The sequence below is a fragment of the Camponotus floridanus genome, unplaced genomic scaffold (assembly GCF_003227725.1).
Source record: "Camponotus floridanus strain SB8 unplaced genomic scaffold, Cflo_v7.5 scaffold1, whole genome shotgun sequence".
NCBI classification, from domain to species: domain Eukaryota; kingdom Metazoa; phylum Arthropoda; class Insecta; order Hymenoptera; family Formicidae; genus Camponotus; species Camponotus floridanus.
The window spans coordinates 8613110-8628536 of record NW_020229214.1 but is presented as its reverse complement, the minus strand read 5'-3'; the positions used below and the strand labels follow the sequence as shown (position 1 = coordinate 8628536).

At 34.0% G+C, this 15427-nt stretch overlaps 4 protein-coding genes across 6 annotated transcripts; 2 read left to right on the top strand and 2 right to left on the bottom strand.

The window, feature by feature from the left end:
* Nucleotides 1-895: 895 nt before the first annotated feature.
* On the bottom strand, nucleotides 896-4294 carry LOC105251404 (ankyrin-3). The gene is made up of 3 exons (XM_011258212.3): nucleotides 3178-4294; nucleotides 2360-2700; nucleotides 896-2219 (listed from the first exon to the last, which is right to left on the bottom strand). Exons 1-3 carry the CDS (start codon nucleotides 4026-4028, stop codon nucleotides 1657-1659), a joined length of 1755 nt encoding a protein of 584 aa, XP_011256514.2. The 5' UTR covers nucleotides 4029-4294; the 3' UTR covers nucleotides 896-1656.
* A 1092-nt stretch (nucleotides 4295-5386) lies between these two features.
* Nucleotides 5387-8775, bottom strand: LOC105251406 (serine/arginine-rich splicing factor 7). Of its 3 annotated transcripts, none has more exons than XM_011258213.3 (4): nucleotides 8571-8775; nucleotides 7885-8264; nucleotides 5748-5971; nucleotides 5387-5667 (listed from the first exon to the last, which is right to left on the bottom strand). In XM_011258213.3, exons 1-3 carry the CDS (start codon nucleotides 8577-8579, stop codon nucleotides 5752-5754), a joined length of 609 nt encoding a protein of 202 aa, XP_011256515.1. In that variant the 5' UTR covers nucleotides 8580-8775; the 3' UTR covers nucleotides 5387-5667; nucleotides 5748-5751. The 3 variants fall into 3 exon arrangements, with proteins under 3 accessions (XP_011256515.1, XP_019883112.1, XP_011256516.1); XM_020027553.2 differs by having other exon boundaries at nucleotides 5387-5662; XM_011258214.3 differs by lacking the exon at nucleotides 5387-5667 and having other exon boundaries at nucleotides 5808-7238.
* Nucleotides 8776-9199: 424 nt separating this feature from the next.
* On the top strand, nucleotides 9200-11224 carry LOC105251407 (intraflagellar transport protein 52 homolog). The gene is made up of 6 exons (XM_011258215.2): nucleotides 9200-9509; nucleotides 9638-9855; nucleotides 9959-10067; nucleotides 10137-10419; nucleotides 10543-10791; nucleotides 10876-11224. The coding sequence occupies exons 1-6, from the start codon at nucleotides 9376-9378 to the stop codon at nucleotides 11152-11154; spliced, it is 1272 nt and encodes a 423-aa protein (XP_011256517.1). The 5' UTR covers nucleotides 9200-9375; the 3' UTR covers nucleotides 11155-11224.
* Nucleotides 11225-11389: 165 nt separating this feature from the next.
* Nucleotides 11390-15366, top strand: LOC105251408 (uncharacterized protein KIAA1841 homolog). The gene is made up of 9 exons (XM_011258216.3): nucleotides 11390-11736; nucleotides 12002-12785; nucleotides 12993-13373; nucleotides 13518-13784; nucleotides 13866-14160; nucleotides 14309-14537; nucleotides 14624-14885; nucleotides 14952-15133; nucleotides 15223-15366. Exons 1-9 carry the CDS (start codon nucleotides 11646-11648, stop codon nucleotides 15330-15332), a joined length of 2601 nt encoding a protein of 866 aa, XP_011256518.1. The 5' UTR covers nucleotides 11390-11645; the 3' UTR covers nucleotides 15333-15366.
* Nucleotides 15367-15427: the final 61 nt, after the last annotated feature.

Here is a 15427-nt window from a genome sequence, read left to right as displayed (position 1 = left end):
TGAAAAAATGTTTATTTATAGTGTTTTGGAAAGCTCTCGAGATAAGCTACAAGAATATGCAAAAATATATAGGGTGTTCCATTTAAGAAATTGAAAATGATCTTCACGTAACCTTCATGTGACTCTTCAAGATCAAATTAATGGTACCATCTTATGTCCCCCTCGAAACCATACAACTTTTGTCTGAAACATCTTTTTCTAAAATTAAAAATAAGAAAGTTATTTGGGGTGGGGCATTAAAATGGGACACCCTGTATACATATATTTATAAGGTTTAGGATTTCTTATGCTACATGCGAACGTTCTCAAAATGGACATGGCCGATAATAATGATAGTGTCAATCTTGAATATGCAATATAACAGCTGTATTATATAGACAAATACATCGAATTGAATTTCTATCGAAGGGTGTGTGTGTATAGACGTATGTGATAATTGTATATGTTATAAAAACGCGCGTATATTAATTATATGTAACGATAAAAAAACTTATCAGTAGCAGCTACGAAAAATTGGCAATGTGTCTCAACATTCGTGGTGCGACAGTATTAGGTATATATGTATATATGCACCTAGCATATATTTTCCAGCTCCCTTCAAATGTTACAAATTCATAATGTATTTGTTAAAATATATTCAGAATGTTTTTGTTAAAATGTTTTTAATATTTTAATTTGTTAAATATATGTGCATATATTACGTGGATTAATATTTTGTACGATCGTTGGCAAATTTTTTTTTTTCATGAACTTTTTTCTTCTTTCTTTGAGCATCGTACGAAAAAGTTTAAGATCGACAGTGCAAAATATACGTAAATTAAAATGTCAGATGTGAGACATGTTTTGTAATAGATGTGTATCGAAAAAGAATTTGTATGTTCATTTCTATCTATTCTATCCTATGTGCATGTAATAGGAAGAAGCCTATATGAAATAGAAGGAAGACGTATTTATTTTTATACAGTGTCTTCTTAACGTTTTAATGTAGCAAAGTATAGTGAATTATACATTATATGTACATTATGTACGAGAGAGATTATTATATAATGTTTATGTTATAACTCTAACACAGCCTTCCAGACATCATATGATACTTTGAGGGAAATGGTTTATATAAAATCCGTTTATACACTTATATAGCTGTACATACACAGACATGCTCCCGTTTTATTCATTTTCGCGCTTTATTTTACAGATTGTATGGATTTATAAAATATACACTAATATTATAAAAACTATCTCATTTTATTAACCCCTCTTCAAATATTTCGGCTATGACAACAAGTAAACGTAATTGCAATATTAAATGCAATAATAATGATGAGGAAAAATTACGATAATATGAAAATGTAAAAATCTGCACATAATACATTTCGCTATCTTATATATTCTAAATAAAATATTGTAAATCTCTCATATATCGCAGTCTTTTCAAAAACAGTTGCACTTTTCATAATCGAGATTTATATGGCAACAAGATTTTATATTATACTTACGATTGCACATAGAATTTCGATATAAATTTCGATATAATTAATACGCGATATATATCGCAACATTGAGCAATAACAAGTGTGTGACAATTTTATATATAGTAACCTCTATTTAGTAATTTTAAGCAATTACTGAATACCAGAGGCAAGAATCATAGAATGATCAGGCGGCGAGCTGCCGACGTCTGGTCAATTCGTAATCGATGAGCAGAGAAATGTCGGGATGACGGCGCAGGATCGTCGCGCAATAGCGCAAAGTTTGACTGGGATCGGCGCCGGCCTTGAGCAGCACCTTGACAGCGTCGAAAAATCCGCTCTCGGCGGCAACCTGTAGCGCTGTCAGACCATCAACGTTGACCCTCTCCAACTGAGCCAGGGGTGAGGTAACCAACAGCGACACTGTCTGATGAAATCCCCTCGCCGACGCGAGATGCAACGGCGTGTTACCGCCGGCATCTTGTGTCCCCGGATCTTCGCCATGATCCAGCAGCCACATCACCACGTCGATGTGATTCTTCCGGGCGGCTATATGCAACGGGGTCTCGCCATAACGCGAGGCGATGCCTGTCGGCGTGAGCGGCATCAAGAACGTCGCGGTATTCAATGCCCCGCACTCCAGACTCTCGTGCAACGCTGTCTCGCCGCGATCATTCTTCAGCGAGGTATCAGCCCCAGCAGTCAGGAGCGTCCCGATCACCGATTCGATGTCCGTCTTGCAATTGTTATCTGCGCAAAATCATGTGTCATTCAAAATCTTGCAAATTATTATGGGAAAAATACAAAGAGAACAAGTGTACTCATCGAGCTATGAACGAAGAATAAATTTTATGTAAACATTATTAAAAACAATATTATTTTAATCGTACCGAATACGGTGGAGGATGCTAAGATGTGTAGGGCGCTTCGGCCCTGATGATCCTTGGCGTTGACGGGTCCGGCATTCGCCAGCAATTCCAGCGTCTTCAAGGCGGCGTCGAAATCGTGATGATGAGACTTTAGCGGTGTGTGTGCCAGCTGACGGGAGAGCATGTGCAACGCGGTTGATCCACCGCCGGCCTCTTTGACGCTCGGCGGACAGCCGTGTTCCAAAAGATCCTTCACGAATTTCAACACATTGCCTGGTCTGCCGTTCAGAATCACTCTATGAAGTGCCGTTTCACCACGCGGGGAACGCACAGTTGGATCGCATCCGCTTGTCAACAGTGTCCTATAATATATTCAACGATAAAAAAAGATAATATTTGTTAGTCATATACAATTAATCATATATACTTTATACATTAGTCACGCATTCTATTACTATTATTAATTATAATAGTTTTACTATTAATATTAATTATATATAATAAAACATTTTGGTACTATATAAAAAAAGAATATAAAGTATAATTACAATACATTACGTTAAATTACGAAAATAAAATAGTGTAATAATAATTGGATTAATTTTGAATTTAAATAAATAGTAATATATCTGGTTTAAGAATTTATTAATAGTTCGAGATTTATGAATCTATTAATAGATATATTGAATATATTCGAGAGAAAGAATGCAATGACTCAAAGTTTCTAAATTGGTGCAAGCTTCGAAAAGGAGATAGTTACGTAAAATAGTACAATATTATCTTAAGCGATAGTAAAAGTGGCGATAATTATTTTTCGGAAACAAAACTGAAGTATCTACCTGAGCACAGGCAAACAATGATTCGTCGCGGCGATCAGTAGGGGTGGATCACCCGACACGTTCCAATCCGGTTCGTCCAGGTTTTGCACGCAGCCGCTGGCGATCAACGCTGAGACGCGCTTAACATCTCCCGATCGTACGGCATCGTAGAACGAATCGCTGTCCTGGCGGCCGATAATAATCTCCCTTTCCGTCCCCTCGTTTTGCATCTCGGCCTTCATATCCAGACCAAGTTCCGCCACTTTCTCGTAACAAGCTCGTATATCTCCCGCTGTGAAATCTCGTTGTTTATCTCTGATATGAATATTGCTATCGCATATCATATATCGTTCTTGTACTCCAATTTCCACTATGCTCCGATTTCGTTGATCCTGATCCTTGGATCTCTCTTGGTCCTGGATTTTGTCGTCCTCAGTGTGTTCGTCTTCCTTTGCGTGATACGTGAATACATTTTCCGGCGCTACGTTATTATTCGCTGATAAATTTAAAACCGAATTCTCCTTATGCTCATTGATCCTCAACTCCTCGTTCTTTTTGGATTTATTCATTCGCGAAATATCGACACTTTTTTCATTTTTATCCTCTTCTTTGCACGCATTTTCATCCAGCGCACTTAGATCCTCTTGAAATGATTCACTGGGCAAAACGTTGACTTCCGTGGCAAGTTGCTCGGAAGAACTATCTGTTGCAAGATTAGCTTCACGTGACAATGAGGAATCCGCCATATCGGTGATAGGATTGTCCGGGTTAGCTAACTCTCGATTATCGAAGTGAGCTTTAGTGGCAGCGCGCGGAGTCGTCGCCTTCTGCTGCTGTTCGCGTTCCGTGATCGCTTCATATGCGGAAGTCATCGCGTTCGCTTAATTGATCTCGATTATTCGCGCTCGTGCAATTGGCTTGACGTAGAACAATACGGCGAATGGATGTAATTAGCCTGCGAAATACTTCGCTTTCGCAGAACAAAGTTAAACTACGCTACGCGATGCAACGCACATTCCTCGCATACAGGAAAATCCTGTTCTATAGAAGAACACAGCGAGATCAAGAGAACAGGATTAATCGAACAGAACCGAGGCAAACGTTACCGGCGCTTTACTGACGCTTCGCTAAAGAGCAAGCGGCCCCATCGATGCCTGCACCGACTTCATCCCTTCTTCCTCCTCCTTCTCTTCTTTTTCTTTTAACTCCCTTTGCTTCCTCACCGCACTGCCTTAGTGTTTCGTATTCAGTGTAGCGCCTTCATTCGTTGCTTGCCCCACTTCATCGACTTTTTAATCCTCCTCTGGCAAAGCCATAGGTGCCGAACCGTTGGAATTTAGGCCGGCCACGCCGGTGAATGTCGTATCGTCGAGTCTTCATATTTCTGCGGTCGTATAGAATAATTGTGTGAATTGCACTTTTCCAAAACTGAAAATAATATTAATTAAAATAAGTTTCAATTATATTTTAATTATATATATATATATATATATATATATATATATATATATGTGTGTGTGTGTGTGTGTGTGTGTGTGTAAAATTATTATTATTACTATTATCAAAATTTTTTATATTGAAAGATACTTAATAAAATATAAAAAGTTTAATTTTTTTTATTGCACTACCATACATTCTCTTCTTTTTCATTATTATTTTTAAATATAACATTCAGTATATAGAATTTCTCTCATATATATATGTATATACATACATACATACACATATATATATATATATATATATATATATATATATATATATATATATGACAATAGCATTCGATGAGTCTAGAAACATAAAAATATATTTTTAATATAAGAAAATAGAATTATATTTATATTAAGAAAATAGAATTATATTTATATTATCTTATATATGATATTATCTTTCTGTTATATATTATCTCTCTATTATATTATCTTTTTCAATTATTCATTAACGCAATTTCTTCAAAACGTAATATGATACGCTCGCAAATTAAATTATAGCCATAGTTGATGCTACGCCTATTAACTCGCTCTGCCTTCTGTCGAGTAATGATGATACAAAAAATTTCAAGAGAGAAGAAAACTCGGCGACGTCGAGTCGTAATCGCGATCAGACACGCAGATGTACATGTGAACCTAGGGAGTAGAAAAAGGAAGAGCGTAAACATGTACTTGTTTTATGTGAAAACTTGGGAGATGTCGATTGAACGTATAATCAAAGTATCCAATGTACAAGCGCGTGCATGGTTGAAAAGTTACCCCTTTATTGAATATTGGTTTACATGAAACTTAAGAACGATGAGAACACAGAGCGAAGAGAACCGTAATAGTAACAATATAGTAATATGTATGTCTTTCTTGTGTACAAAATAATCGTCCAGTCATTTATCCATATTCTGAAAACAGGTGGCAGTCTGCATTCGCTAAATGATAGATTAAGGAAATATATATCGCAGTTTTCCATTGCAGAAGTCAAACGGAGGGTCCGCCGAAGGCGCGTCGACTTTAAATCATATCTATGCTAAAACAAAAAACACATTATCAACACGTAACATATTATCAATTAATCTTACGATAACAAACGATATTTGTGATACTCACTCATTTATCTGCTTCGTGATCTAGAGCCCGATCGAGATTTTGACTTGGTTCGATCTTTGGAAACAGATTTGCGTTTCTTGTTGCGATACTTATCTCTGGCACTATCGCTTTTGCTGCGGGATCGGCTGCGCCGTGATGAGCGCGAACGCGAACGATTACTACGGGATCTCGAGCGGGAACGTGAGCGCGAGCGCGATCGTGATCTTGATCGCGAGCGGGAACACCTAAAGTAAAAAGTACAATGAATAAATGTTTTAATATAATCACGTGCGTATATTTTTGCCTATATCCTACTGTTACGAAACACTAGCATGAAACATGAGATATGATAATTTCACTACTGTTTTTTAGAACTCGAGAACTTAGATTTTTACTTTTAGCGCGTACTATCTTCAAAATTATTGCGCGCATTCCGTTTTCGCCAATATGGTAAAATCTGCTCCTGTTAAACCTTTACGTATATAGACACATACATGCATATGTATATATTTATTTATAAGTCTAACAAATTTTTTTTATAAAGGTGCAATGTCTCGATACAAGTTTCTTTTTTAATGGAGGATGCATGTTAGTGTATGTATAATAAATTAAATAGTAAAATTATCCGAGCTCTAATATATAAAAATTGTCAGTCTTACTCAGTCTCACTCTAGTCTTTAAAAATGTATCGATATAACTTCTGCGCAATTTCTGTTGGATAACTTTCTACCCAACTATTTCAATATATGCAACTAACTTTAAGACTGGTGCAAGCTTATGCATAATAATGTAATACGGATTTCTTCATTACGCTCATTCAAAATTCACTCTGCGTCACCGTATACATTAATCCATGTAGACTATATACTTGACTGGTTCTGCTTATGTACCATCCTGTTCCCCGGGCTGTACTTATAGCAGATAATCGTGGATCGCGTGCACGCGATGGCTACGCTGGGAAGGGAGAGTAGACGAGCGCTTTTATGCAGATGAAATCACGATAGGTACGGAGATGAACGGAGATGAAGAGTGGCTAGAGATGGAAACGCTGAAAGTTTATCTCTCAGCGGTCATTAGGTATCATTACGAGGACGACGACGATGACAACGACGACGACGAAGACGAAGACGATGATGACGACGACGACGACGACGACGATGACGACGATGACGACAACAACTAGGCAGAAATCACAGATAGCTGAACGAAGAACGCCGACGTGCATAAACTCTCGATCTACATCAGTGATGGTCAGTGGTCAGTGGATCGGTATCGTAGTGGTGCGCAGAACTAGTAGCCGCCACACGTGTCCGGCCCCTCATGATTTTGCCGCGCTTTCTCGCTCGCAGAGATGTGCAGAAGGAAACCCAAAGTAGGTGGGGTGCTCTACGCTGTAACTACGACGCGCGATGTGTGTGTCACGAACACGTGAACCCAAGGCGAATCTCGCGCGACAATGTCGGGCAGCAACACACGTTTCTCATGCGTGTGCCGCATGCTCAGCCGCAACTCCTATAAATAACGGGTAGTATTACGTTTGCCGCCTTACAACCAGTTTTTTATGTTTGTAGGAATTATTTTTTTTCTCTTAATCATTGATCATCTGAATGACTTATCGCTACTGGACAAATAAGACAACCTATGCAATCTTTTTGCACGACTGTAAAATTTAAACAATAAATACAATACTACACAATCAGTTGATCAAGTATATCTTATGTGCAGCTATATAAACCATCACATTGAAGATATATAATATTAAAAAGAGCTGTATTTTTGCACTTCTCCTAACTATTAAATATTAAATAATTAATAAAATACACAGTAAAAACTTAATCTAAACGCAACAAATGATTAATATGAAATATTTTTGAAACAATTGTAAGTTTGAACCTATATAATATAACAGGATATAAATCTATATCTTTCTATCATTATTTTATAATCTTCTTTCATCCTGCAAGTTAAGTCCCCGTAATACATAACAAAGGCAAAAACTTACATACAAAATGTACACAATTCAATGTACAATCTTTTAAACATAAGTTTAATAATATATACAAGCTTTTTAAGAACTGTATTGTTATATATATAAAAATATGAAAGTATATGAAATAATTATTAATTCTATTCAATAAGAAATTTTTAGGAGACTTACCTTCTTCTGCGAGAACTCCTATGACGATGACAATCTCTAGCGTAATGACCCCTTTCACCACATTCATAACATTTATCTTCCGGATGAAAAGGTCTGCCACTGCCTCTCCTAAAGGAGCCTCTATCTCTCAATTTCTTTCCATTTGACAGTTCTACACGAACGCGTCTTCCACATAAAGTACGACCATCCAGTCCTCTCACTGCATCCTCTGCATCTCTAGGATCCTCAAATTCAACAAAGGCAAATCCAGGAGGGTTTCTGGCAACCCAGACATTTTGTAGGGATCCATAATAGGAAAATGCATCCTCCAATTCTTGCTTACTAGCGCTACTTCCCAAGTCTCCCACATAGACTTTGCCATCCGAGGGATAACGTGACATCTAAATACATACATATGAAATTAAAAATTAAAATAAAAAAAATCACAAATGAAATACTGATAAGTAAGATGGATAAAATTATACAATCATATAATTTTCTCGTCTCCATTATATTTGTCATATCTCTCTGTATATTTCAAAGGGGAAAAAATATATACATGTAAATATTTCATATTGAACTTTTTTGAGATAAGAAATATTTAATTATAAATAGAACAGCTACTCGCGTAAATAAAGCAATAACGCATTCGTTAATTAAACACATTAAATTGTCGAAACATAATTCCTTTACATTCTTTTGTATACCTTGCTCATTTTGCTCGATTCGAAGATTACTCGTAAATATAAAGAACCATGGGCTGAAATTGTGTCGTATTTATTGAAAAATACGTAGTTCAGTGATCAGCGTGATGGCTTCTCATATGCACCATATCGATTCGAGAAACAAATTACGAATTGATTAGAGCAACCGCTTTTCATAGAAGCAATTTTTCAATAGCGTTTCCACCACACGATATTTACGATGATGTCCACCAATGCCAAGCGATACTTCGCTACGCGAGCTTCAATTTGGACCAATCAGAGAAAAGAACTTTGTTACGATCATGTATGAAGTGATATGAGTAATTTTCGTTTTTTTTTCTTTAAAGAATACCACATTAACGACATCTTGATTATCGATAAAATACTGACACTACTACACGAAAAATTTCGTGATCACCAGATGAAATTGAAGAACTCTAACATTATCGACATTTTTTATTACATATCGTATTATTATAACAAGGCGCGAATAACGCGAAACAATCAGAAATGGAGAATTTATCGGAATGTTTTTTAATAAAAAAATTTTACAGAAATTATTTAATTGCTATAAAAATAGGTAGAATGTAATAAATAATTAGATTATTAATAATTACCAATCATAACTGATTATATGTTTGATCACGTGTATGACAACCATGCGGTTGTCATAGCAATGGAATATTTTGACAATACATACTTTGACAGTTGTCGAATGTGATATAATAACGTAATGTCGACTGTACGCTATATTATGTTGCATAAATAATTATATTAAAAATCGATTAATAATAATAATAATTTAATCATGAGCTCGATTTTTGGAAGTGGCGATAAAACCGACAACATTGTTATATTTGACGTCTCAAAAAATGAAAGAAAATTGAACGACGAATTCAAAGTACTTCAGCGAAAATTGAAAGCAAAGTGGAAATTTGTAGAGTTAGTAAAAATTAAGTTAAACAGAAATCTCAGTTGTTTATATATTGTATGAATTATATCACAGAATTCTAGGCGTTTTTATTAAAAATGAAAACAAATTTATATTTATAAAAATGAATATATTTCAGAAATAATGATGTGATATCGCAAGAATTATTGGCAAGTGCCAAGATCTTAGTATTACCAGGACCATTAGGTAAATTTACCGAGCTTGAAATGAATTCCATTAGAACTTTTTTGAATTCTGGTGGCAGTGTTCTTGTCACACTTGGGGAAGGTGGTGAAAACAAATCTAACACAAATATCAATTTTTTGTTAGAAGAATTTGGCATAATGGTAAATAATGGTATGTAAAATATTCAAAGAAAAGAGAGGGAGATAAAAAATATTCCATATTCAAGCCTTATATATGTATATAAATTTATAATCTTTTATTTTTCTATTTCCAGATAGTGTAGCGCGCATGAGTTACAGTCAAACAATGCATCCTAAGGAATCTCTAATATGTCAAGGCTTGTCAAATAAATCTATATTTTTAAAGAATCATGATGAGTGCATGTAAGACAATATTTTTTAATATTTTATATTTTTTATCAACTTTCTTAACAATTAAAATAATTATTTCAGTGATATGAAATTTTTATATCCTTATGGTGCAACATTAAATGTAGTGCAACCATCTGTTGTTGCTTTGTCCAGTGGATCAATTGCTATTCCGATGAATAGACCCATTTGTGCCTATCACTGCGTAAAAACCAGTGGTGGAAAATTGGTTGTGTTAGGTTCATCCAGAATGCTAACAGATACTTATATAGAAAAGGAGAATAATGATGCTTTGCGTGAAATGATTTTTGATTTTTTTGAATTGGATATCACAGGGATAGTGGATCTTAACACAGACGATGTAGAAGTAAGTTAAAGTTAAAATTAATTGTATAAAGTAATGTAATTCAAAGAATAAGATTTTTTATATATTCGAGTTTATAAAATTTAAAAAATGCAATTGACAAAATGTACTTTTATGAATGTGCAGTTTTGGGAATATAACTTTGTGCCAGATTTAACACAACAGGCAGATAATCCAAAAGTTTGTACACAAGATTTGGACAATATCGATATTCCTCGCGAGTACACCAAGTTATTTAAACAACATTTTTATTCCGTAAATTTGAACATGGTACCAGCATGTATAAAATCATATGAAGCTTTGGGAGTGAAACATGAACCGCTCACTTTAATTCCACCTCATTTTGAGGCACCTTTACCTCCTACGCAAGCTTCAGTGAGCATTGCATCTTGTGCTTAATCTTTATTTCTAATATATTAACACATTTGTTATGTATATAATTTTGAAATGATCCTATAGGTATTTCCCCCAAGTTTTCAAGAATTACCACCACCTGCTTTAGAACTGTTTGATTTAAATGAAGCATTCAGTTCTGATTTCTTGAAACTGTCGCAGCTCACTAACAAATACATGGTGACGAAAGATTTGTCAAATGATAAGGAACTAGAACATTATATCAGAGAATTTGGAAGTATTGTAATAAGGATAAATAATTCCGATACGCGCACCTATACCGCTAAAGAAGTATTGAATTTCATTTTTCAGAAAATTTGCAGTTACAAAGCGACGCATGATTGAAATCCTTGTACAGATAGATATTAGAATTTATCTCTGATTTTATAAGACAGTCTATTAAAAACATGTTTAAAGGAAAAAATTACGTTTTATTTAAATTTCCCGCTTTTCCATTTTTTTTTTTCATCTGGCGTCATCTATCGTCAAAACATGGAAAGCTAGAATCAAAATTATTTGCTCTTTGTAGATCTAGCATTACTTCAATCTATAACAATTATCAGCTGATCATCAGCTGATGACAATTTGTGACAAGCAATGACAAGTGCTGTTGAAACTTTTGCGTGACATTTTCCGCTCCAATTTTATTTAAATAATTCATAATTCTTTTTTACAATAAAATTCTTGCAACAATTTTTATAAACAATTATATATTGTGCATCGAAGTTATACGATGTAATCAGTGTGAAATATTTCGATAAATAATCGAAAGAGAAAGTAATCCCTTTTTATATAAGTGCAAGGATTAAATTGAAAATATTCTTAAAAGGAGAATCATGGAGTCACATGAAATGAATAATGTAGCTAACAATATAGCTTTAAATGCACATGCAATATTAAAATCAAGTATTTTAACAACTAATGAAGGTATATATAGATCCACTGGTAGACTGCTAAACTTAAGATTTTGGTATACTTTTATAGTGTACTTTTATTTTGAAGTGTTTTGATGATTTCTGCACTAGCACAATTACTCTGTTGCTATGTTTTAAACTAACTGTTAATAGACTAAATTGCGTGTATCAGATTACACTGCTCAGCACATTAAATCGCACAAAAATGGGTCAAACTATGTCATAATTATGATACAAAAGATTATGAATGATAGTAATAATAAACACTTTGAATTTAGCTGAAAGATTACAAAATCTCCAAGAAGAAAAACACTCGAAATTAACAATTGGAGCATTCTTCGAATTTATGAGAACTGCATATCAAGTTAATGATAGTTGTGAAGGTTTGGCTACGATATTAAGCGCCAACAGTGAAATTGATTGGCAAGAATTAACAAAGATTAATTTAGATCTAATACGTGAAAATAATAAAGTAACTAATGATAAATTTAATCTCAATAATCAAGAACAACAATACAAACATAATGATTCTGTACAGGAGTTGTCATTACAAACAACAAGTAGTAAAGAAACAAATACATGTATATCAAATAGTACGATAAGCTCGCAATCTTCCGTAGTCTCCTGTAATACTATTTATGAGGCATGCAATAAGGATGACTTTACGCAAGAATCTAACAGTGTAGAAAGTGTTCCTAATAAATGTTTAGAAACAGGAGATAATATCAAAGAAATAAATCAGCTGTCAGAAAATTGTCAAATTTTCAATGAGAAGAGGAGAGGTTCACAATTTAAGGAACAATTAGAAGAGAATGAACATAGTTTAGCAAAAGTCATGAAGGAAAATCTAAGAGATATTTTACATGAAGGATTATTGGACTCTGTTTTGCCATATATGCTACCGAAATCCACTCTATCACAACCAGTTATTAAAAAATCTACTGTTGTCACAGATGTTAAAAAAAATTCTTCATTGGGTAATGTGACTGAGAATAAAGCAATAGTTTCAACTCATAAAGAACGCGATAAAGAAAAAAATAAGATAAACAAGAAATCATTAGAGTAAGTATTTTGGGAGCAATATAATAAATATATATAAGATTGATTAAAGTGTGCAATAATATAACTGTACAATAATATAAATATTTTGTTGTTTACAAAGTTAAAAATATCTTCAATAAATAAAGCTAGATTAATTCCTATATGTCAAAAATTTAAACAATAAAATTCTGATAAAATTATCATTATTTATCATTTTGTATTTCTTAGGAACGATGTGGAAATTCATGTATGCGACGAAGATAAAAATATAAAAAAAAATTTTCGATGTCCACAAAAACTTCTTATACAAAAAATGTGTTATTTTGCTGATGTCACAGCAGGGCAAAAACTTGATGAGATAGACATATCGGTACATTGTGATGTTGTTATCTTTGACTGGCTGATGAGATGGGTGAAAAAAGATATCATAAAAAAATCTGAATGGCCAGTTCTAGAGGCGAGTAATGTCATTCCAATTATGGTATCCGCTTGTTTTCTGCAAATGGAACCGCTTTTAGAAAATTGTCTTCAATATTGCCATGACAATATGTCAGATATTTTGAAGACGTCGACGATCTTATCGTGTCTAGACGATAATCTTCTTACAAGGCATGTATTTCATTATGTTCTCTCATCATAGTTTTAATTATACTTTTTATTATATACATTTATACAGCGAACAGTAATAAATAGCTAAAATAAATAGTTAAATTTTTTTTCTATTATCTTATTGAGGCTTATGATTATTGACAGACTGGCTGAATTATTTACAAATGAAGATGTTGAAATGTTAAAGGACAAAAAAGATAAAATTCAAAGTCGTTTGTTTTGTAAATTAATTATGTCACTGGTAGAAACTATTCCAGATAATAAAAAGGGTCATTATAGTTCATTGGCTATGCTGTTTAAATGTGGGAAATGCAACAAGAATGTTATACAATCGATTTCCGATTTTGTGCCTTGCATTCCAAGTGCAATGAAAATTGATAACAAGGGAGCTGTTCATAGTAAACATGTGAGGTATACACAACGTATATGTTGTAAAAGTTTATATCGATATTATTACACATGAAAGATGAAAAATATCTCATTATTTTACAGAGATCTGACTTGGACATTAAATGATTACATCATTACCTTACGATCAGAGTTGCGCTCCTGGCGCAAAGTTTATTGGAGATTGTGGGGAGATTGCCATTTCTTGTTCTGCCAGCAGTGCAATGTGTACTTTCCGATACATCAGATTGACTGGTGCTGTTATCATCCAGAATCTGCACAATTTTTTGTAAACGAGCAACAGAGGCCTACACCTTTCCCTCTAGGAAGATATCCGTGCTGCAGTCAACGTGCCTACAGATTCGAAGCTTTATCCAGCCAAGGTGGATGCAGGTACAAAGTTAGTATCATATTTTTTGTAACTATAAATTAAAGAGAATTTACTTTTGTATTAAGTATTATATTAAATATATAGGAGCGTGTAATATATATACATATAATAATGTCGCTTATATAAGATTTTTATTTCTATATTTATTTTGTTTTAGGAACATGTACCAGATATAAAGAGCGAGAAAGAATTAAACGTTTTAAATATCTTGACAGCGAATAGAGAAGTAATAATTATCGAACCACCTCAACTTTTTTTCCCGGAGAAGATTACACGACTGGTGACACGCGATCCGTCTCTTCGTCCAGGCAAATTAGTATGCAAGGATATAATGTGGTGGAATGGCATAGAACTCGTGCCACCGAGACCAAAACTTGGCCTGCTCGGTAAATAATTTTCGAGAAAGTCTCTATTCATGTCTCATTAAATTATTACAATGCACATGGAGAAAAAATTTTTGTTATAAAAACAGGAAAGATTTGGGGAAATTCGGGGCTCCGTCGATTGCTTCAAGCGCAAGATTCGCAAAAATCTTTACAGAAACTTCGTCGACAGATTTCCACAACTACAACCGATATTTCGTCTCCAGCCTCTTCGATTACGGACGAGGACGATGAAGACGACGGCGGGACTGCATATGAGGACAGCAGTATAGATGACGAATCGTATTACAGCGAAGAATCTAATACATTGTGCGCATTAAAACCAATGAATAAAGCGAAACATAGTCAAAAGTAAGAGATTTGTGTTGATAGTATTTTTATAATGTAAAATCACTTTGTAATCTTATCGTCTTTTAGGAACAACAGTAGATGTTGGAGCGGTAATTTAAATATAAGACATAATCAAGATAATCAAAGAGATTTTGAAGAAAGAGCCGCGGCGCAAATGATAGTTCTTTTGACAAAAAGAACAGTTACAGAGAACTTGCTTTCGAAATCTTACAACAAGCAACATAATTATAAAATTAAGCAACCTATTGGTATGTTTCTCATGTACATAATTATATATTAAAAATTAAGTAAAAGCAAAATATCAATATCACATAAATAATCGCTCATATTGAAACAGGTGGAACATATATGAAACTAGAAACTGAATTTCGTGAACAATTAGTTCAATCCTGTAAATATAAAAATCATCTAATAGGGAAAACTCGTATGAAATCAAATAAATCTTGATTTGTATATGTACAAGATTAAATTAATCTGAAACATCACGTTGAAAAAATTATTTTATTGTGATTTAATATGATATAAAGAGAAGAAGAAAACAT